Source organism: Aethalodelphis obliquidens, unplaced genomic scaffold, assembly GCF_003676395.1.
Source record: "Aethalodelphis obliquidens isolate GAN/ISIS:26980383/991018 unplaced genomic scaffold, ASM367639v1 scaffold2, whole genome shotgun sequence".
Classification (NCBI taxonomy): domain Eukaryota; kingdom Metazoa; phylum Chordata; class Mammalia; order Artiodactyla; family Delphinidae; genus Aethalodelphis; species Aethalodelphis obliquidens.
In genome coordinates this window covers 21114051-21137820 of record NW_020837946.1, presented here as the reverse complement: position 1 = coordinate 21137820, position 23770 = coordinate 21114051, and the positions used below count along the sequence as shown (strand labels likewise).

General features: G+C 42.3%; 1 protein-coding gene across 1 annotated transcript in view; it reads right to left on the bottom strand.

The window, feature by feature from the left end:
- PECR (peroxisomal trans-2-enoyl-CoA reductase) overlaps positions 1–13494 on the bottom strand; it is a gene marked incomplete at its 5' end in the record, with an annotated part of 29406 nt that extends 15912 nt beyond the window's left edge. The window contains 3 exon segments of the mRNA XM_027115787.1: positions 3519–3802; positions 5904–6037; positions 13395–13494. Of these exon segments, the coding sequence (XP_026971588.1) occupies positions 3519–3802; positions 5904–6037; positions 13395–13494 (518 nt within the window).
- Between the last annotated feature and the right edge of the window lie 10276 nt (positions 13495–23770).

Genomic DNA, 23770 nt, shown 5'->3' with positions numbered 1-23770 from the left:
ACAATGTGTGCATTTGAAACAATGAATTTGAAAAGAAATCCTTGATTCCATAGTGGTATACTAAAAAAGTTAATAGTAATAACATATATAGGGAGAAGTGATGGTTGTGGTGTAACTAAAAGTCTTTTTATGGAACAGTATCAGCTAAAAAACATAGAAGTGGGACTTTCGGGGAGGGGGGGACCTTCAAGATGGCGGAGAAGTAAGACGTAGAGATCACCTTCCTCCCCACAAATACATCAGAAATACATCTACATGTGGAACAACTCCTACAGAACACCTACTGAATGCTGGCAGAAGACCTCAGACTTCCCAAAAGGCAAGAAACTCCCCATGTACCTGGGTAGGGCAAAAGAAAAAAGAAAAAACAGACACAAAAGAATAGGGACGGGACCTGCACCAGTGGGAGGGAGCTGTGAAGGAGGAAAGGTTTCCACACACTAGGAGCCCCTTCGCGGGCGGAGACTGCGGGCGGCGGAGGTGGGTAGCTTCGGGGCCGCAGAGGAGAGCACAGCCACAGGGGTTCGGCGGGCAAAGCGGAGAGATTCCCGCACAGAGGACCTGTGCCTACCAGCACTCACCAGCCCGAGAGGCTTGTCTGCTCGCGCACCGGGACGGGCGGGGGCTGGGAGCTGAGGCTAGGGCTTCGGAGGGAGGTCGGAGCGCAGGGAGAGGACTGGGGTTGGCGGCGTGAACACAGCCTGAAGGGGCTAGTGCGCCACAGCTGGCCGGGAGGGAGTCTGGAAAAATCTGCACCTGCCGAAGAGGCAAGAAGACAATTGTTTCGGGGTGCGTGAGGAGAGGGGATTCAGAGCACTGCCTAAACGAGCTCCAGAGATGGGAGGGAGGAAGAGAGGGGGGAAAGACACAGAGAGAGAATGCAAATGAAGCAAAATGTTAGCACTTGGTGAATCTGAATGAAAGGTATACAGACACAGCTTGGAGATTTCGGCAGGTTCAGTTCCAGACCACCACAATACAGCAATATCGCAATACAGTGAATTAAGAAAATTTTTTTGTTTCCCAGTGCATATAAAAATTATGTTTACACTAAACTATAGTCTATTAAATGTGCGATAGCATTATGTATAAAAAAATAATGTACAACCTTAATTTTAAAATATTTTATTGCTAAAAAGTGCTAACCATCATTTGAGTTTCAGCAAGTCGTAATCTTTTTGCAATAGTAACATCAAAGATCACTGACCACAAATCATCATAACAAATATAATAAAAATTTGAAATATTGCGATAATTACCTAAATATGACACAGAGACACAAAGTAAGCAAATGTTGTTAGAAAAACAGTGCTGGCAGACTTGCTCGATGTGCAACAAAGCAAAACATAATAAAACGAGGTATGCCTAATAGGAGTTCATTGTATTATTTCTTTAACTTTTTCACACATTCAAGAGGTTTCCAAAAATAAACTGGGAGAAAGAAATTCCTATATTAGTAAAATGAATAATTAAAGGCTATAGGAAAGTCTAAATTCACCAGTAATTTATATGTGGATGTTCCCACAAGTCTTTAACAATAGCATATTGTGTCAAAGAGTACAAGTTGAAAAACCTGGAACTTCAGGGCAGTCATGACTTAAATCATTTTAATTACCTAAAAAATACATGTTCATTTTAGAAAAACTAGAAAAAGCAAATATGCAAAAAGATGAAAATAATATGTAATTTTACCTCCCAGAGATAATATGTCAGTATTTTGGTATAAACTCCTTCAGAATTATGTCTATTCATATACAGCCATATATAAGTATATACTGTTTTTTGCAGAAATGTGATCATGCTGGATAGAATGTTTTATAACCTGCTTTTCACTCGATGTCTGGGAATATCTTTTCATATTGAGAAGTATATTTTTATACCTATATTTTTAGTGGCTGCATAGTACTCTTTCCTGTAGATGTATAAAACTTCACTCAACTAATATTTTACGCTAGGATATTTAAATGGTTTTCAGTTTTTCACTGTTATTATTATGGTACAGAAAAATGTATGTTTCATATTCCTTGTTTTCAAAACCAAAAGCTAAGTCCCATTGTTTAAAGTAAAACAAAACAAAACAAAAACTAGAGGCCCTGTATTCTTTAATTCAATTCTGGCTAATAAAAATCGTAACTGAATCTAGACTCTGCAGATTTCTAATTAATGGCTGTTGGCAAGGAACCTCAGGTTGGTAAGAGACTGTTGACTTGAGTGCTGGAAGGTGTTGAAGTGCTGAGCTATGAAGGGTGGGTTAGAGACTACAAGCTACCTCCTAACACTCATTCTCCTCTTCTTACATAGAAATTGAATTTGTACTTAGGCACATAGCTACTCACCTAAAGATTCTATTTCCCAGTATCCCTTATAGGTAGGTATGATCGTTTAACTGAGTCCTAGCTGATGATAAATGTCAGTGAATGTAATGGTGCCACTTCCAGATGGTGCTATTAAAAAGAAAGAGTGAGTATTACATTTTTCCTCATTCCTACTGTCTGGAATGCAGTTACAATGACAGGAACTGGAGCAGCCATTTTGGACCATGGGATGGAAACCATATGTCAAAGATAGTAAAGCAAGAAGTAGGATCCTTATTCCCTAATGATTATGGAACTACCATACTATCCCTGGACTATATACCTTGAGTTTTTATGTGAGGGAGAAGTCAACTATCTTATTCAAGCTCCTCTTTTTTATGGATCTCTACACTTCAGCAGCTCATCCTGTATCACAATTAATACAGAACTGTATACGACCAGTTGAATAAAGATGAGGCTGGAAGTGTCTGTAAGACCTTTGATTTAGAGATACTAAGAATATAAAGCCATGGGGCTTCCCTGGTGGCGCACTGGTTGAGAGTCCACCTGCTGATGCAGGGGACATGGGTTCGTGCCCCAGTCTGGGAAGATCCCACATGCCGCGGAGCGGCTGGGCCCGTGAGCCATGGCCATTGAGCCTGCGCGTCCAGAGCCTGTGCTCCACAGCGGGAGAGGCCACAATAGTGAGAGGGCCGCGTACCGCAAAAAAAAAAGAAAAGAATATAAAGCCTAACCCATGTTAGGGTGACAACCCTGTGGTTCAGAATTATACTCGTTCCACATTTCAGCATAAAAATGTCTTGGATAGTTTGTAAGGGAACTCTTCAGTTACCCAACTTCAGGGTTGAGTATTACCACCTATGAAACATAAGCTTTAATCTAAAGACTATGCATGTGTGCTAATTATTGGTCATAAAAAATGTGGACTTGTATTCTCCCTGAAGATTTCACTGAATTAATTAATAGGTCCTTGTAATAGATTTAACAGATTCATTTCTTAAAACCAAAATAAGTGTGGAGTCTTCCTTTATGTTATGAAGCACTTTGTAGCAATATCTTTGCACAAATTCTGAATAATTTTTACATGATAACTTCCTAGAAATAAAAGTGACAGATCAAACAATATTTGTATTTTATAAATGTTGCCGAATTACTATCCAGAAATGCAGCAATTTGCATTGCTATGTTGTATGTAAGTTAAATCAGGGCAGTAAGTGTTTATGACATGGAGCTTCTGAGCCCATAACAATTGCTCTTTCAGGATCCTCTATGACCTTTACATAAAGGCACTTGGACTTCCTGGATGATGGATCACACTTGCCTGCTTCGCACATGTAGAAGGTGCCCATCAGGTTGGTTTCAATCACAGCATTCCACCCCTTTGAACTGATGTGTTCAGAAGGAGAGAAGAACTGGCCTCCTCCATTGTTTACCAAGAAACTGACCTGACCATAAAAGTCTAAGGTGGCTTTGACCAAATTATTCGCCTAAAGAAAAACATTAAAAGTGAACTGGTGGGCTTCCCTGGTGGCGCAGTGGTTGAGAGTCCGCCTGCCGATGCAGGGGACACGGGTTCGTGCCCCGGTCCGGGAAGATCCCACGTGCCGCGGAGCGGCTGGGCCCGTGAGCCGTGGCCGCTGAGCCTGCGCATCCGGAGCCTGTGCTCCGCAACGGGAGAGGCCACAACAATGAGAGGCCCGCGTACCACAAAAATAAATAAATAAATAAAGTGAACTGGTTACAGACAGAGAAAGACAAATACTGTATGATAGCACTTATATGTGGAATCTAAAAAATACAATGAATTAGTGAATATAACAAAAAATAAGCAGATTCACAGACATAGAGCCCAAACTAGTGGTTACCAATGTGGAGAGGGAAGAAGGGAGGGGCAGTGAAGGGTAGGAGATTAAGAAGTACAAACTATGAGGTATAAAATAAGCTACAAGAATATATTATACAACATGGGGAATATGGCAAATATTTTATGATAACTATAAATGGAGTATAACTTTTAAAAATTGTGAATCACTATATTATACACCTGTAACATATAAATTGTACATCAACTGCACTTCAATAAATAAATAAATAAAATGTTAAAAGTGAACTGGTTAATAACCTAACTTGCTACTTGGACTTTATTGCCTGCTTTAGTAGAGTAGCAGAGCTTGCAGTGTCTCACAGTGAATAGTAACTCTGAGAACCACAGTAAACGGAGAGGTAGTCACAATGAATAAACCTGAAAATCCTATATCAGTGAATAATTTACCAGTATCCGAAACCCACAGATCATAAAGCTAAATTTGGAATTTTAATGACAAGATTTATCCAAGGACCTGGATCACCCCTCCATTGTTTTAATTTGTAAGCTACCAACACAGAATAATGGATAGTGATGAAACAGACATTACAAAATGAGTTAAAGGGCAAAAGGCACAAAAGGTAGTCTCCAGATGAAACTGTCCTTGCTTAGCTTCCCTACATTTCTTCCCTTCCTCTCTTTCGCCAGAGGCCACTCACTCAATATAGATCATTAGCTCAAGAATCTCCTTCACAGGCTCTGCTTCTAGTGAACCTCATCTAAGATAGCTACTATGGGAAAACTTAAAGCACAGTCAGGTTTAGGGACAACTACTATAAATTAAAATGAATGAATAAGTAAGATAGATTTGCATTCCTCAAAAAACTAAAACTAGAGTTGCCCTATGATCCAGAAATCCCACTCCTGCACTGCTGGCCATATACCCAGACAAAACTATAATTTGAAAAGATACATGCACCCCAATGTTCAAAGCAACAGTATTACAATAGCAAGACACTGAAACAACCTGAATATCCATCAACAGATGAATGGATAAAGACGTGATACACACACACACACACACACACACAATGGAATAATACTCAGCCATTAAAAAGAATGAAATAGGGGCTTCCCTGGTGGCACAGTGGTTGAGAGTCCGCCTGCTGATGCAGGGGACACGGGTTCATGCCCCGGTCCGGGAAGATCCCACATGCCGTGGAGCAGCTGGGCCCGTGAGCCATGGCCGCTGAGCCTGCGCGTACGGAGCCTGTGCTCTGCAATGGGAGAGGCCACAACAGTGAGAGGCCCGCATACCGCAAAAAAAAAAAAAAAAAAAAGAATGAAATAATGCCATTTGCAGCAACATGGATGGATCTAGAGATTATCATACTAAGTGAACTAAGAAAGAGAAAGACAAATACCATATGACATCACATATATGTGGAATCTAAAATAAAACACAAATCAATATATCTATGAAACAAAAACAGACTCACAGATATAGAGAACAGATTTGTAGCTGCCAAGGGGGAGGGAAGGATTGGGAGTTTGGGATTAGCAGATGCAAGCTATTACATATAGAATGGATAAACAACAAGGTCCTACTGTATAGCACAGGGAACTATATTCAATATCCTGTGATAAACCGTAATGGAAAAGAAAATGAAAAAGAATATATATCTGTATAACTGTCACTTTGCTGACAGCAGAAATTAAACACAACGTCGTAAATCAACTATACTACAATAAAATTAAAAAAAACAAAGATAGATTTGCTTTACCTCCTTGTCATTACAGATGTTGCATTTTATGGGAGTGACTTGAGCCTGGCTGGTAGGAGGCAGACAGGCCTTCAGTTCATCTGCGGCAGATTTTAATCTATCAGACTCACGGGATGCAATGACCACATTAAACCCTGAGGAGACAACAGCCAAAGAACAACTAAATATGTTTTCACTGGTTGTCCAAGTTCTGAAAGTAATAATGTTTAGAAAATGTTTCATGTGTTCTTGTAAAAACAGATGAATTAGGACTCCTGCATATGGTCAAGATGGAGTAATAGGAACTGAACTTACCCTCCAGCCCAAAACAACTAAAAAACTGAACAAAATATACGCAATAATGATTTCCAGGCACTGGATATCAAGTAGCACAGGCTAGTGATCCCAGAGAGTGAACACAAACAATGTGAGCCCTATTATTATTCCAGATTGCTGCCTAGAGAGAGTCTTCAGGCTGCAACATAGGGAGGAGGAACCCATTCAGAGCCCAGCAGTCTCCTGGGTAGAAGAGATGAAGTTGGGAGTCCAGGGAGGCCAAGACAGCTAGATTACACAGGGCACAGAGAGAAAGGAGGTACACAGGGGGAGAACTCCAGAGATCCGTAGAGTTCCCTCAGATCTTCAGCTGAGCACTGATCAGTACATACGAGTAAGGAAACAATCTGAGGCTGGGGAAAGATTGTTCCCAAGCTCTAAAAATTTTCAAACTGTTTCCAAGTAACTTAATTGCATCACAGAACAAAGTTCAGCAATATTTATAAGAATACAAAAAAAACTAGCCTGCAACAAGGTAAAATTCAAATGTCTGGCATCCAACAAAAAGCCACAAGGCATACAAAGGAGCAGGGAAATACAACCCAGAATGAGGAGAAAAGCAAATTAATAAAAACAGGTCCAGGAATGGCACTGATGACATAATTAAATAAACCAATGATAAAGAGGAAAATATTAAAAGCAGTCAGAGGAAAAGAACACAAAAAAGACAAGGAAGACAGAACACTTCTTTTCAGAAACAATGCAAGCCAGAAGATAGTGGAATATCTTGAAAGTACTGGAGATGTGGGTGGCGGTGGGAGTTTTGGAACCTAGAACTCTTACCCAGTGAAAATAGCTTTCAAAAGTAATGGCAGGGCTTCCCTGGTGGCTCAGTGGTTGAGAGTCTGCCTGCCGATGCAGGGAACGTGGGTTCGTGCCCCGGTCCAGGAAGATCCCACATACTGCGGGGCGGCTGGGCCTGTGAGCCACGGCCATTGAGCCTGCGCATCCAGAGCCTGTGCTCCGCAACGGGAGAGGCCACAACAGTGAGAGGCTCGCGTACAGCAAAAAAAAAAAAAAAAGTAATGGCAAATTAAAGACTTATTCACACATATGATATCCAGAAGAATTCATTAAAGTAGACTTGCACTACAAAAAGATTAAAGGAAGGTCTTCAAACAGAAGGACAATGATACCAGATGAAAATCTAAATCTACAAAAGAAGAAAGAGAACTGGAAATGGTAATTATGTGAGTAAATAAAGTAAATATGAAGTCTTTTCTTATTTCTATTCAATCTCTCTAAAAGGTAGTGATTGTTTAAAGTAAAAATGATACCAGTGTATTGTAGGCTTTATAACATATGTAGAAATAAAATGTATGAGCATTTAATTGTTACACAATGTCCAGGAAGGGTGAAGTAGAAGTATCCGCAGTCCTTGTTTTGCTCGGCTCTAATACACACTAATTTCAGTTACCTTAGTTTAAATAACACCAGACCCCCAACAACACTGTTCAGATTCCAGTTACCATGGCAGATTAACTGTGAGTAATTGCATAAAATATAAACTGTACCACCAGTACAAATCCACAGACCAGCATGCGAATAACAGATGCACGTCACTGTCAGTGACTAATTGTTTCACTTCTTTCACTGTCTGTAAGTGATTGGCCACTGTGCATCTGTTCTTCAATTCGTGTACAGACGGCAAAGAATGCAGTTGTGTTGCCTCCTTGTCTCCCAATGATAAACCCATGTGACATTTTACAAAAACCAATGACTGAAGGAGAGACTGGCCAACAAAGATGAAAGTGCAACAAATAAAAATTGGTCACACTGAAAGTGAAATTAGAATTGTGCGTAAATGGAGTTATAAAAGGAAGAGCTACCCCTGGGAATGCTGACACTCCACCAGTGCTTTCCTTAAGTAAAAATATTAAGCTATGAGACACTGGACTATTCATTTATCTTACTAAGTAATGCTGAACCTTATTGCTCATTGTTGCCTCACATGTTAGTTTATCCTAGAGAATGCTTCCTTCTTTTCATGTACAAATATAAAAAGCAGAAATACGTGCCAAGACAGCCTTGAAACAGAGAGGGAAGAGCCTCACCACCTCTGGGAAGCCCAGATGTATATGGCAGATTTAAAGCGAACTATATTGATAATCACAACTATGTTGACGACCCTCCTTCCTCTCCCTCACTGAGCCCAGATTGGCAGCTCCTTCTACATGCTCCCATATCCCTGACCTCACTCTAATACAGCATTTAAACCAGTATTGTATGATAATTAAGTCTCCCCCGACTCACTATCATCTCCTGGAGGACTGGGACCCTGTCAGTGTAATTATTACACTCACAAACAGTCCACATTCAATATTCATGTATGGAATAAATGACACTTAGAAAGGTAAAGAGTAAAATGGCTCTCTGTTTGACCACAACCTTTCTAGTTGTACGTGATGAGGTAGCTTCTGCATGTTAAAATAAGGCACTTTAAAAAACTATTTTTCAAGATTAGGTTATAATTTAGTGAGTTACAAATGCAGACAACTTTTGGAAATTCTGATAGGCAATCTGAGAGCTTTATAAAGCAAATATTAAAAAGATTCACCATGAATTCCTTGCAAGACAAGACTAACTTTAAAATAGAATTCAACTTATCAAAATTGATGTATAGGACTTTCCTGGTGGTGCAGTGGTTAAGACTCCACCTGCCAATGCAGGGGACACAGGTTCAAGCCCTGGTCTGGGAAGATTCCACATGCCATGGAGCAACTAAGCCCATGTGCCACAACTACTGAGCCTGAGCTCTAGAGTCCGTCAGCCACAACTACTGAACTGGCATGCCACAACTACTGAGGCCCACGTGCCTAGAGCCTGTGCTCCGCACAAGAGAAGCCACCGCAATGAGGAGCCCATGCACCTCAACGAAGAGTAGCCCCCTCGCCACAACCAGAGAAGTGCGCAGCAACGAAGACCAAACGCAGCCAAAAATAAATAAATAAATTTATTTTTAAAAATTGATGTATAATTTTCAACAAAGCATATATTATACTGTTAGGAGAACCGTTATTCCTTTCTTCTTCTGTTTCCAGGAGGAAGCTTCTACTCCCAGGTGGGGAAAGAATTGAAATACACATTTCTAGCCCAGGTCCAACGCTCAGCCAGGTTTCCCTGAATTAGGAGGAATAGCTAATCTCAATAACAGAACGGAAAGGAGAAACAAGTTCCCCTGGATTAGCCACTGCCTCTGCCCATCACCTTCTTTTCTCTGATCTTTTTGCCTTAAAGATGGGCATTAACTGCTCTAGTTCCCAGAGCAGAGCACAGGCTGACAAGGCATGGAAATCTGACATCTACAACTCTTCCTGAATCCACATTAAGAAGTTAAGCCTCATTAAAAAAAAAAAATCCTCAAGAATACTAAGGTGATTAATGCCTGACTTTGTCCAAGGCCTCAAATAAGAGATATAATGAAAATATAAATAGGATTATTCACAGGAATTATCGAATTAGAAGTTTACTAAATTATCACTAATTACTATCTGAACCCTGAAGGCTTCAGGAAAGTTATCTAATATTAGCAGAGCTATACTGGGACACAACTTTAAAAGGCTATTTATTTTAACTGCTATATAAACTTGAACCAGGGGGCAAAAGTATTACAAGGCGGAATGCTGCAGTGCTGGGTAGAACTAGAAACCTAAATTTCCATTAAAGGAATGGTTAAATAAGTTGTTACATATCCATACAATAGAATACTATATAACTTTGAGAAGAATGAAGTACTACTATATGCACTAGCATGGAAAGAAAAAATTACAGAACAGTAAGAATACTACAGTCACAGTTTTGTAAATAACAAAATACACACAAGTGTATATGTGTGCATGTGGGTGACTCATAGAAAATCACCAGGAACGGGATTTAGGAGATGGGCAGAATGGGAAAGCTCATTTTTTTCTTTTATATACTTCCATACTACCTGAATTTATTGCAATGCTCTTATTTTATAATAAACTAGAAAATTATTAGACGATATCCTTCTCCTCACCCTTACGCTAAATGATTTAGATGGACTTTTTTTGCTGTTTATATGAGTTGCTAGAGAAATTCAGAAAGCTTGATAAACTTACTTAGAACAAGGTACAGAAGTAACTAGCAAATAATGAGTTATTTCCACATCAGAGGCATTTGTAGCCAAATATATTGCTTTTCTGCTTGGGCTGATACTGATTCCTTTCAATCTTCAACTCAGAGTGCTACATGTAAGCGCCTTTTAGGTCCCTGGTGTTGATAAGAGCCTAGTCACCAGAGCAAGAAAGAGTGCTGTCTTGCCTCACAATTTCCACTTGCAATTCCTACTTTCATTTCACCCACTGTCAACAGAAAGAGAATGACTAACTTGAGGACAGAGACAAGGATTTAGCTTGAATTCAATGTGAATGGTCTTAGGTTCAATATTCTTTGATGGAATCAGGACTCCTCTGGTCTAAGAGCATCTGTCAAATAGAGGAAGAGGGTTTCAATTCTGTTCCCTACATCCTGCCCTTGTGAGCTAGGGCTTTCAGCATCCTCTCAGAAAAGGGACAAAATCATTTGGATGTGAAAGACAACACAATCATCACTTTAAAAAACATGCCTCGAGGGTTTCCCTGCTGGCGCAGTGGTTGAGAGTCCGCCTGCCGATGCAGGGGACACAGGTTCGTGCCCCGGTTCGGAAAGATCCAACATGCCGCGGAGCGGCTGGGCCCATGAGCCACGGCCGCTGAGTCTGCGCGTCCGGAGCCTGTGCTCCGCAACGGGAGAGGCCGCAACAGTGAGAGGCCCATGTACAGCAAAAACAAAAACAAAACAAACAAACAAAAAAGCATGTCTCGGACTTCCCTGGTGGCGCAGTGGTTAAGAATCCGCCTGCCAAGGCAGGGGGCACGGGTTCGAGCCCTGGTCTGGGAATATCCCACATGCCGCAGAGCAACTAAGCCTGTGCATCACAGGTACGGAGCCTGCACTCTAGAGCCCGCGAGCCACAACTACTGAGCCCGCGCGCCACAACTACTTAAGCCCACATGCCTAGAGCCCATGCTCCACAACAAGAGAAGCCACCCAGTGAGAAGACCACGCACTGCAGCGCGCAAAGAGTAGCCCCCACTCGCCACCACTAGAGAAAGCCTGCGCGCATTAACGAAGACCCAACGCAGCCAAAAATAAATAAATAAAATAAATAAATTTATTTTTAAAAAGCATGCCTCAAAATCCAACTTGTAATTCACACCAAAAAATGGGAGCCTTCTCACTGGAAACTGAATTGGCTAACATTTTATTTTATTTGCCCAATTTAGGTTTCTATAACAATTTTCAGGAAACAGCCATTAATCCTGGAATAAAAAAAGAAAGCCGAGCAAGTCAGAGTAAAAATTAGTTGTATACTCTTTCACTGAAGGAAATGCATTTCCAATACATTACTTTTTTTTAAAGTACATTGGAAGATTGAACCAGGATCTGACCAGTCTGCTGTGAAGCCTGGTATCTGACCTTCACAGAAAATGATAACCGATTCTACTTTTCTAATGGATTTTCCTGAACAGGGTTAGAGTTTTGGTGTTGGAAGTAAAGTGGGTAGTAATGGTGATGAAGCTACACTAGGGTCAGATTAAGAAATGCTAATTTTCTTTTTTTTTCTTATTAAGATGTATTTTTTCCTTTTTTTCAACATACTTTTTTTAAGTTCATATGCTGTGCCGGGCATGAGAAACACAATGGTAAGCAAAGACAACTTACATGTTCATTAAAAAAATTTGAAAAATGAGTACAGTTTAACCACTCATCATTCAAATCATTTCCAGAAAAAGTAGTTGCTGATAACAATATTACAAACTTCTTTTCAGTCTTCTTCTGCATATATATTTTTCATTAACAATTAAATTGGAATGCTATATTTTGTTTAGAATCCTGATTTTTTTCAATTATATGGTATGCATTTGACAACAAAATCTTCAATAGCAAGATATTTAAATAGCAGCATATTTCATTGTTACTGATTTAGTCTTTTCCCTTATCATGTTTCACTATTCAACACTACATTCTTGTACACAAATCCGTGCTTGTCCCTGATTATTTCCGAAGAGTAAATTCCTGAGAGAGGAATTACTAGGTCATACAGCACAAATACTGTTAATACTTTTGGATTTTTTTTCCCAAACTGACCTCTAGAAAGCTTGTAATAATTTACATTCTTGCCTGCCTTCTCACTTCCTCATCAACACTTTCATTTTCCCCAATGTTTTAAAATTCTGTTAAAAAACCAGTGGCATCTTTTTATTGCTATATTTTGCATTTCATTGCCAAAAAAGTTGACTATTTTTTCATATACTTACTGCTTTTTTTTAGTTCTTGATTTAAAATGCTTGGCCCATATCAGAAGCCTATCTTTCTATCAGTTGTTAGATCTTTTCCTTATTTATTTATGAGATCTCTTTATATAATAAATTTGTTGTACATTGTAAATGTTTTTCTTCATGTTCCTTCAAACTTTATTCACATATATTTTTTAATTCAATGAGGATATACATCTTCATATTTATCTATTTTCCCTTTTGTGGTTTCTTTCCTTGTTTATTGCTTATCAAGTCCTCCCTTCACCCAAGTTAAGGTAACTATTACAAGAGATTCGAGAAGATTATATGATGGGAGACTTTTACCTTTTCCAGTTAAATGAAGTCTTCCCATGTTTCCTAATCATTCATTAGGCAATAAATAGAATTTATTTATTTATTTGGCCCAGCAGCACGGCTTGTGGGATCTTAGTTCCCCGCCCAGGGATCCAGCCCAGGCCCACCGGCAGGAAAGCCCTGAGTCCTAACCACTAGATCGCCAGGGAATTCCCTAGAAAGAATTAATTTTAAATTCACATCCATAATTAGTTCCATAGCATGATTCCACACGTCTCCTTAATCCCCACCTCGGACACAGTATCTTTGGCTCTAAATTTTCCCTTTAGTTTACAAATAGTGGTTCATCATCCACCGCTTCTCCACAACTTTTCTTAGAACTCTCCTCTCTCCACTCTCCCTCGCGGTTTAAATTCCACCCACAGCTACACTTCCTTTGCTTTGCAACTTCACGCTCTCCTAAGCCCGCCTCTGGCCCCCTGGCTCCCGACCCCAGGTTCCGCCAGCTTCTAAGGCTCTCTCGCTCTGAGTAACCTAGCCCAGAGGCCTGCTCACGCACCTAGATGCAGGAGCTCGGTCGCCATGGCCTTTCCGATGCCCGTACCCCCGCCGGTGACGATGGCCACTTGGTGCTGCATCAAGCCTGCTGCCAGGCAAACTCACGGCCACGGGACATTTGAGTGATGAAGCGTAGGCCAGGTTAAGTCAATGCACCCACGCCGCCTTATAAATATGCCGGACATGGGGCTCACGCCGACGTGACCGCCCGGGCCCCGCCCCGTCCCGTCCCGCCCCGCCCCGTCCAGTCCACTCGCGCTGCCTCGCGTCGCCCCGCCCCTCTCCATAGCCCCGCCCCACCCCGCGCGGCCGCCTCAGGGGCTCTCTATTCTCCCAGCGCAGAACCGCTCCCCCAAGGCGACGTCCTTACCGTTCAAACTGTCCGCCTGCCTATCTCCCCGGCACGTGTAGGTGAGATTCTTTGTTCCTCGTGTGTGTGTGTGTGTGTGTGTGTGTGTGTGTGAGTGTGTGTGTGTGTGTGTTATTTCGATGCTTTTGGGAAAGGAAGGAAGACAAAAAGCGGGATTGTGCTCTATTTTGAAAAATTCAATCCTCAGTGCTATAGCTCTCACGGTTAATTAAAATTAAATCTCCAGTGCATCTGGGTAAAGAGAGGCTGCAGCTCGGGAGCCTCCCGTATTGCCTCCTTCCTTGCTGCGCCCGCCCGCATTGGAAGTCCAGCGATGCTCTGGCTCCAGCTGCTGTGTGCAGCTGGCTGGGAAGGAAAGGGGCAACCTTAGCTGAGGGCGGAGAAATCCGGCTTCATCCTCCGGAAGGGATGGGAATGAGGGGGGGAGGGGGGAAATACAATTGTAGTTATCCAGAGAACCAAGATAATAAATGATTTTTAGAAAAAACTCAAGCCCACCTCCACCTCATCTCCCTCTCCTCACTGAGGAATGAAGGGAAGAAGGAAACTTTACCAGATTTGAGATTTGATACATTTCTGCTGGGCTGCATAAATTGACGAGTCCAAAAGATCTTTCCTCGAAGGGTGTATGCTTCCTGCAAGAATGCATATGTAGGTGTGTGTTTGAGATCCTACCCTCTAGTTCATTCCTCATGCAGGGGAGCGAGCCTCCTGAGGATGGGGGAAATTTCTCATCCGTGTTTTGCTGCCCATTAACAGTGATTTATTATTCAAATTGTCCATCTTGCTTCCTGCTGTCAACCCACCAGAGTGGGATTACACCTGGACTAGCCTGGGGAGACTTTGCCTGAGAACTTGACAAATCTAGGGAATATGTCAGGTACTGTAGTCTTAACAATCCAGGCAGGATCATGTTTCTAAGTCTGTTGTCAGAGTGTTGCAGGAAGGGGGACCCTTTCCAGGGCCTGAAAGTGGGCTCTTGTCTAACACTTGGAAAAGAATTGTTGGAGGAGACACATGTGCTGACAAAGCAAGAGATTTTATCGGGAAGGGGCGCCCGGGCGGAGACCAGTAGGGTAAGGGAATCCAGGAGGACTGCTCTACCACGTGGCTCGCAGTCTCAGGGTTTTACGGTGATGGGGTTAGTTTCCAGGTTGTCCCTGGCCAATCATTCTGACTCAGGGTCCTTCCTGGTGGCTTCCACATCACTCAGCCAAGATGGATTCCAGCGAGAAGGAATCTGGGAGGTTGGTAGGACATGTGGACTGATGTCTCCTCTCTCGTTTTGACCTTTCCTGAATTCTTCCAGTTGGCGGCAGCTTGTTAGTTCCGCGTTCCTTACCAGGACCTCCTGTTTAAGATAACTCATGCAAGTGGTTACTCTTGGGCCTGGCCAGGGTGGGTGGTTTCAGTCAGTGGTTCCCCTAACAAGAGTACTGTATTTTCCCCAGCAAGGTATTAAAATAATGTAAAAACAAACAAATGCCATCATTCTTTTGTTGGGTCCACCACTGAGTTAGAGTGAATTGGAAATGGATCTGGTTGAGAGTGGAATCAAACATCACTTCCTCCCTGTTCCTCCATCCCCCTGCCCTCCTCTGACCTCCTCTGAGAAACAACTCCCCCTCTGTCTTTGTTGCTGACAGATTCCAATCAACACTGCTTAAAGAAGGGAAGCTATCTCTTCCATTTCTCATTTGCTGGATAGTTTATCAAGGAGTCACTTCTACTAACTCAGTTCTAAGAGGTTTCTTATTCCGAAAAATTCCAGGCTTTCTTTCTTGGGAGGAAGGAACAATTTAAATTTCTTTCAAAGGTACTTTTATTGAAGATCTAATTAAATGTGATTTGTGACCTGGTCTGGACTTGGGGATTTATGGAACTCTGCCAGGGCGGGTCAACATGGGCCCAGCTGTACTGCAGCCTCTGTGTGGTGGCTGAGTGGCTTCAGAGAGGGATTCTGCAGTCCTCCAGTGAAAAGGTGACTGGACTGGCTTCAAGCCAGTTTTGCTTGCTGAGGATGGCAAGGAGCCATTCCTCAGCCTCAGGGAAGCTATGAGCAGTCAGAAAGCTCATTTTCACAATCCAAAGACAGCCTGTGATTAAGGGAGATATGGAGTCTCTTCAAGAGATGTTTTGTTAAAAAGAAAAAGGCGTGTCCTCTCTGCCCCTGCCTCTGACCTCAGTCAGGGTTTGAATGTCTGCTAACCCCGAAAGGCCTGGAGGCACAGGAGTAGTTCCGCCTTTCGAAGGCTCTTTGTTTCCAGATTTTAGCTCTCACTCTTGGTTGAGCCCTCTCTTCTCAGGGCATCCGTGCCCTGCTGCAATGACTGTCCCTTTGGCCAAATCAAATGCTACCTGGCACTCTGCATCCCTGCCCCCTTTGTCCTGGGGAAAAAGGCATCACCATGGCTATGATCTTGCCACATTCCCACTCTGTCATACCCCTTAGCACTCCCTCCATTCATCTTCTGAGATGCTCTTGCTTCTCACCCATCTTCCACCCCTCCCCCACCCCATCTGCCTAGTAACTTCATTTTCTCCCCTTCACGAAGCAGCTGCTGGCTCAGACTGACAGGGGCCTGTGGGATTCTCAACATTGAGACAGAATCTCGGTGCTGAAGGAATATCAGTGAGGCGTATCTAGCCCCGCCTGCCTTGATGTAAAGTTGCCTGAGCCAACTTATATAAGTAAGATTCTTAACCAGTTCACAATATTCAGCCAGTATTTATTGAGCACGTGTCTATTCTAGACATGGGGGTTACGGTACAGTGGACAAGACGGTTAGGTGTCCCTGCCTTGGTAGAGTTTATGTTCTGGGATGTACACATGTTGGTAGTTGGGGGTGGAAGGAGTATGTGTGCCATGAGAGGTAGGACAATAAATAAACAAAAGATCAGACAATAAAGATCAGATCTAACCGCCCTTACACTAAAACTGCTCAAGCTCCTTATACCCAGCTACCTTCACTATTGGGAAATATTTCCTCTGTAGACAGTCAGATGCTCCTGAGATGATGAACCAGCCTCAGTGTGGGAGCCTTTCAGGACCAGGAGACAAGAGAAATGCTGCTCACAGGACCACAGAGGAAAAGGCTGCAGCCTGACTGTGCTCACAGTCAACCACAGCAACGGGCTGGAAGCTGCGACTTCTAAGCTGCCGTCCCATCATCGTTCCAATCACTCGATACTGGTCTGAACCAAATTTCCTTTCATCTTTACATTGGTGAGACGGTCTCTCTGGGAGTGGCTAATAGTAATTTTCAGTGGTAAAATGGCAAACATTTTATTTCCTGGTTGGCCTAGCACCTCTAATGGTGGCAAACCAAGATGCTAACGGGGGAGTTTGGCCACCCCAGACAGGTGATATGTAGCCCTCTGAGTGACAGATACACAAGTCAGAAAAGAACTGCAAGAACAGCAGGGCTGGAGCAAGGCACAGCTCACTGTAGTAGTCGTAAATGAACTTGAAAATGATGATACTTTACCCACTTAGCCCCGGTTCAGGTGCCTTGGAAGAGGAAGATGTGTTAATAGCAGTGAAGGTGTGAAAAGTCAATTCCTAATTGTACTTAGTTAAACCAGTGGAGCAGGGCACCCTAATTTGGAAGCATTATAAGCCAGAGACAGCAGAATGGCAGCCTATCTGTGATTTGTTTTGGTTGTTTGTCCACGTGGTAATTTATTTAAATTTGGACTAATTGCAGTAATTAAAATCAGGAACTTTCTCATGAAATTTCAGGCAACCCATACCAAATGGACCTGAATTTCTCTATGAAAGCAGTTGGCTTGGTGGGAAGAAGAGAAGAGAACAGTAACTTGCTATTTCAGATGAGACCTGAGTGAGCTTTATGTTTACCACAGCCCCCACCATTCCCTGTGTCCAGTTGCTAAGGCTTGGTGTCATTGCCATTTATTAGCTTTTTCCAGCCACACTTCATCCATATATGTTACTTGCTTCCCTGCAATTAATCTAAGAGCAGAGGCTTCAAAACTCCCTGGCTTCTCCACCTACCAAGCCCACAAGTTCTGCTGAGTATCTGGGTGGGTTTGGAGAAGGCCCTGGATCAGGTGTGCTTCAGTGACCACCTAGGAACAGAGAATCATGAACAGACTCCAGGGAAATCATGCCTGATGATGAGAGGTCCCTGAAGCAAAAGTGAGCCACCACTGTGGAGGTGGGAGTGGGAGTTAGTGACCAAGTGACAGGATGAGCGTAATGACCAGACTTTCTGCTGATGACTCAGCTCTACCAAGGCACTACACCTGGGTAGGTAAGTTCATTTTGTGGTGTTGTGAGTTTGGGGGTGTTCACTGACTGCTTAAGAGCTGTTGGTTTTCTTTTAATAAAACTCTAGAGGAGTACATAGGCAGCTAGTGTGATTGAAGCATTGGAGTTATACATGAGGGAGATGGTATAGCCTAGGATGGCAGGACAGGGAGAGGCCAGATCACACAAGTCCTTAGGCCACATGAAAAGTTTGGATTTCATTTTATACCAATGGGAAGTCACTGGAGGATTTTAAGCAGAAAACGGCCTGATTTTATGTATGTTTTCAAAAGATCTTTCTAACTGCTAAGTGGAGAATTGATTTGAAGACAGCAAGAGTAGAAGCCAGAAGATATGGAGCATTTTTAGAACCTTAGTAAGAGATGATGGCCTCTTAGACCAGAGTGGTAGCAATGAAGATGGCGAAAAGTGGTGGATGCATTTAAGAATTATCTGGAGAGTTTTCTTCAAGGGTGGCTTAAAACCAGTTATTTTATGCGTAAGTTCCAGAGTCTGAGTATATACTTTAAAACCTATTTTTCCCCCCCAGAATGACTGAGGAGTCAGAGCTAATGGTGGATTGAGGTTAACAGTCTGCAGTATCACATTCGTTAATAATCTTTGGACTGGGGGTGGAGGTGGAGGATGGGCGAAGCCTACCTTCCAGGAAAAAGAGCAGAGTTCTGTGTCTTCTCTTAATTCTATTGACTAAAACCTTGGAAACTAGAGAAATTTTCTTCCTACCCTCTCTCTTATGATATGTAAAAGAAAGGAGAAATGTTCAAAACCTGCTTCTCAGCTCAAATGCTAACAGCATAATAAAGTGTACAGAAATGAGGAAAATAATTAAGCCTTCCTCTCTTAACCCTTGTTCACATCATATTTACAAATAGGCATTTTCCCTTCCCCTTTGCCTTACCGGGTCAACAAGTACGTACTGAGTATCTGCTACATGTCCAGCCCTGGGGTCTTCCCATTAGAGGTAAAGAAGTGTAAGACAGTTCCTGACTTCTAAAATTTTATAATCTTCAGTGGGGAGATGAATGAAAAATCATGAAGCCATTCATAATCGGTTCAAGATGATATGAAATGCTGCATAATTAAGCACTAAGAGAGTGTGGTACAGATGACAAATACTACTGGAATACAGAGTAGGAGAAGGCAGAAGAAAGGGATTGGAAACTAACATCTATGAAGCATCAACTCATACCAGGCATTGGACGCTCGAACACTCATGTCATTCTCACCTCCCTCCTACAACAACAGGATTGGGGTCGGGGAGAGACATGTAGGCTGGGGTGGTCACAGAAGGGAACATGAGTGAGTGAGTCTCTTGAGCCAGGCTTGAAAGAGGTGGAGAAGAGTGAAGAAGGTGAAGGAACCGACATAAGTAAATGTGTCAACTAGTCATATTATGGGGAATGGGAAAACTGCTGTGGAACCCTAGGATGGAGCATGACTATGGAGAGCCTCAAACACCAGGCAGACCCTTGAGATATATTTTAGTCAGAAATGGCAAGATAGTGATGATTACTGGACAAAATAAAAATATCTTGTGTCATTAATCACCGTTTAAAACGGTAGAGGAAGAATTCTGAAATGGAAGGCAGAGGAACTTACGTGGAGGAAGTAGTGTAGGGGCTGTATTCTAGCATATGGTGGTAGTAGAAGTTGAAATGAACACATTACCAAAGAGATTCCATAGGAATGAGTGGCAGGACTTAGAGACTGATTAGTAATAGGGACATAGGAATATATCCTTAATATAGGAGATGGATTCATCAAAGACAGCCCTAGAGGTTTAAGTATAAAATCTGGGGTAAATGTTGGCAGGCAGCAAAGCATGGTAAATAAAACATGGGCTCTGAAATTAGCAAAGCTGAGTGTGAGTCACAGCACCATTACTATGTAACCTTGAGCAAATTACTCCTCTGCATGGGGATAATAATAGTACCTCCTTCCTTGGTTTGCTGTGAGAATTACACAATAATGATTATTGAAAAGCACTTAGAACAGCACCTAGCACACAGTCAACATCCAGTAAGTTTTAGGTATTACTATTTTTTTTATTTTTTTTTTTTTGCGGTACGTGGGCCTCTCACTGTTGTGGCCTCTCCCGCTGCGGAGCACAGGCTCCAGACGCGCAGGCCCAGCAGCCATGGCTCACGGGCCCAGCCGCTCCGCAGCACGTGGGATCCTCCCGGACCGGGGCACGAACCCGTGTCCCCTGCATCAGCAGGCGGACTCTCAACCACTGCGCCACCAGGGAAGCCCTAGGTATTACTATTATTAAGTCCAGATGTCCTCACTGCAAAATAGTGCTTGTTCTGTTAGGAATTGTGCAAGTTAGGCTTAAATCCAGTTCTCTCACTTCTTTATTTAACATGGAAGAGCTTAATAATGTCAAGTGAGGACATTAGAACCTACTTTATCACAGAAAGCTCCTGTATTCTGGATCTTCCCATTTTTAGAACATCATGTGCTCTTAGAGACGTCACCAAATGAATTTCATAGTCCAACAAGCTCCATGCATAAGAATGTGAAGGTAATGGTACTTATTTTGTTCAAACAGGCAAAGTCAGGCTGTGAAGATTTAGTGAAACCTTAATTCCACCTGTGGGCGTTTTCAATTCTGTCGCTGAGCACCTCATTTGTTTCAGTCACTGGGCTATGTGCCCAAGATACAAAGGTGATAAGACCCAGTACCCACCTTCCATCCAGTGGGGAAACAGGAAAGAAAATTAACAATTAAAGGATGAAGGAGAAGTATTTAGGTGATACTTGGACAATGGAGGAGAGCTACCTGCTGAGAAGGTTGCTCAGACTTTGGGGAGTTTTGGCATTTAAAGAAATGTGATAGAGTCAGTCTTGGTACCTGGTAATACAGAAGGTGCATCATATTAAGACATGGAATTTGCTTCAAATTGAGTGGCATTTAGCGCCTAGTTAGATTTTTGTCTGTTTCATAATCCTCATTCCCCACCCTGCCCTGACTGGGCCAGTCCACTAAACGTTGGGGCCATTTAATACAAATAAGAGGAGAAGTTTTATTGTTTGGGATACAGAGACACGAAAGAGTGTGCATGTGGCCTTGAAAGAAAGGAAGTACTCAGAGAGCACTGAAACAAAATGAAGATTTGAGAATTGGGAACAAAAGTAACAAAAAGCTGGCACCCTGGAGTTACTGAGACTAAACAGTCTCCAGGTGCCTGGGGCAACAGAACTGTGAGTAGAGTCTACTTACAGTCTACTACAATTCTCAATTATAAATACAGTTATTTGGAAATAAGGACATTTGTTTGGTAAATAATTCAGAAACTGTTCATATCAGTAGAAGCTGCCACTGTTCTCATTAAAGAAAGGTATTTAACAGTATAATTGACAATAATGTTATATAACAATGGCGCCACTTGCCTCCTCCACTAAGTTTAAAACTGGGTTTGTTAAAAGCATATGAGGGACTTCCCTGGTAGCGCACTGGATAAGAATCTGCCTGCCAATGCAGGGGACATGGGTTCGATCCCTGGTCCGGGAAGATCCCACATGCCGCGAAGCAACTAATCCCGTGCGCCACAACTACTGAACGTGCGCGCCTAGAGCCCGTGCTCCGCAACAAGAGAAGCCACTGCAATGAGAAGCCCACGCACTGCAGTGAAGAGTAGCCCCCACTCTCTGCAACTAGAGAAAGACTGTGGGCGTCAACGAAGACCCAACACAGCCATAAATAAATAAATAATTTAAAAAAAAAAAATGGCCCATGAGAGTATTCTGGCTAATAAATAAAGAAGAAATGAGAGAAATAGAATGTCATCATTTTTGTAACACCTAATGAACGAATGGGTCTGGCCGCTGGTTGTCAATGGCTACTAATTTCACGGAGTCAAGCAGATATTAGCTACCTTCTGATGGAAATACAAAACACCATCTATAACATCTTGCCAAAACAACCAACTAACCAAAAAAAATTCTAACCCAAATCTGAGTAAGCCTCTTTATTTAGCTACCAATTTATAGGAAATATGTGGTTCAGAGGAACATACTATGGGGGTTGCAATCCTCAAGATCTAGGCTATGAGAATCTGCAAGGTAAATGACCTTTCTTTAACAAATAAATAGAAAGGAAAAGGAAAAAAAAATTGGTTGGGGAACATATGGACCTGTTCTGTCCAATATAGTAGCCAGTAGCCACATGTGGCTATTTAAATTTAAATTGGTTAGAATTCAATAAAATTTAAGATGCATTTCCTGGGGAATTCCCTGGAGGTCCAGTGGTTAGGACTCCATACTTTCACTGCCGAGGGCCCAGGTTCAATCCCTGGTCGGGGAACTGAGATCCAACAAACTGCTCAGCGTGTCCAAAAAAATAATAATAATAAAAATAAAAATCATTTCCTCAGTTGCACTAGACTCATTTCAGGTGCAATGGCAGAAAGTTCTATTGGACAGCGCTGCTATAGACAGAGGTGTGCGATCTGTTTCCATTGCATAGATCTTATTTGAATCCTAATTCAAGAAAATAGAATTTAAAGTTTTAAACAGGGAAATTTGAACTGACCAGATATTTAATGATATTAAAGAATCGTTTAAATAATTAGGTGCGATAATGGTATGGTGATAATCTTTTTTTAAAAAGAGAGTTCTTATATGTAGGAGGTACATGCTGAAAGAGATACAGATGAAATGAAATGATATCTGACATTTGCTTTTTTTTTTTTTTTTTTTTTTTTTTGTGGTACGCGGGCCTCTCACTTGTGGCCTCTCCCGTTGCGGAACACAGGCTCCGGACACGCAGGCTCAGCAGCCATGGCTCACGGGCCCAGCCGCTCCGCGGCATGTGGGATCTTCCCGAACCTGGGCACGAACCTGTAGGGGACTCTCAACCACTGCGCCACCAGGGAAGCCCTGACATTTGCTTTTAAATAATATGAGGAGATAAAACAAAATTGGCTACTAATATTTTGATTATTGTTGAAATTGGGTGAGAGGTACAGTAACGATTCATTCGAATTATTCTCTTTGCTTTTATAAATGTTTGCCACTTTCCCTAATAAAAATGTTCTCATTTTACATGTTTGAAACGTTCCATAATATAATAACATTTTTTTAAAAGAAGCAGACAAGCAGCTACCTGTTTTTTTGGCTGTGTTGGATCTTCGTTGCTATGCGTGGGCTTTCACTAGTTGCGGCAAGTGGGGGCTACTCTTTGCTGCAGTGCGTAGGCTTCTCATTGCGGTGGCTTCTCATGTTGTGGAGCACAGGCTCTAGGCTCACAGGCTTCAGTAGTTGTGGTGCACGGGCTTAGTTGCTCCGTGGCATGTGGGATCTTCCCAGACCAGGAATCAAACCCACGTCCCCTGCACTGGCAGGCACATTCTTAACCACTACACCACCAGGGAAGTCCCGCAGCTACCTGTTTAAATGCGACTGGTGGGTATTTGCTAAGTGGCACCTCTTTAGCAATAGCACTCAAAACATTCCGTTCCTCTTAATGGCTCCATGTACCAAAAACACAGACCGATCAGCTTCTTCCTTAAAAGATGTTGTATAGACTCTCTTCTCTCCCACCTCTTTTTACCTGGAGAACAAAAGAGGAGAAAAGTGTTGCGTGAAAAGTGTGCATTCTTTCCACTGGTCTCCCAGAAGGTGATAGTACAGATCCCAGACATTCTGGGATCTTAGGCCAACAAGAAACCAGGAGACAAGTGTCTTTATAGAATATCAGAGAAGGCATGGTTAG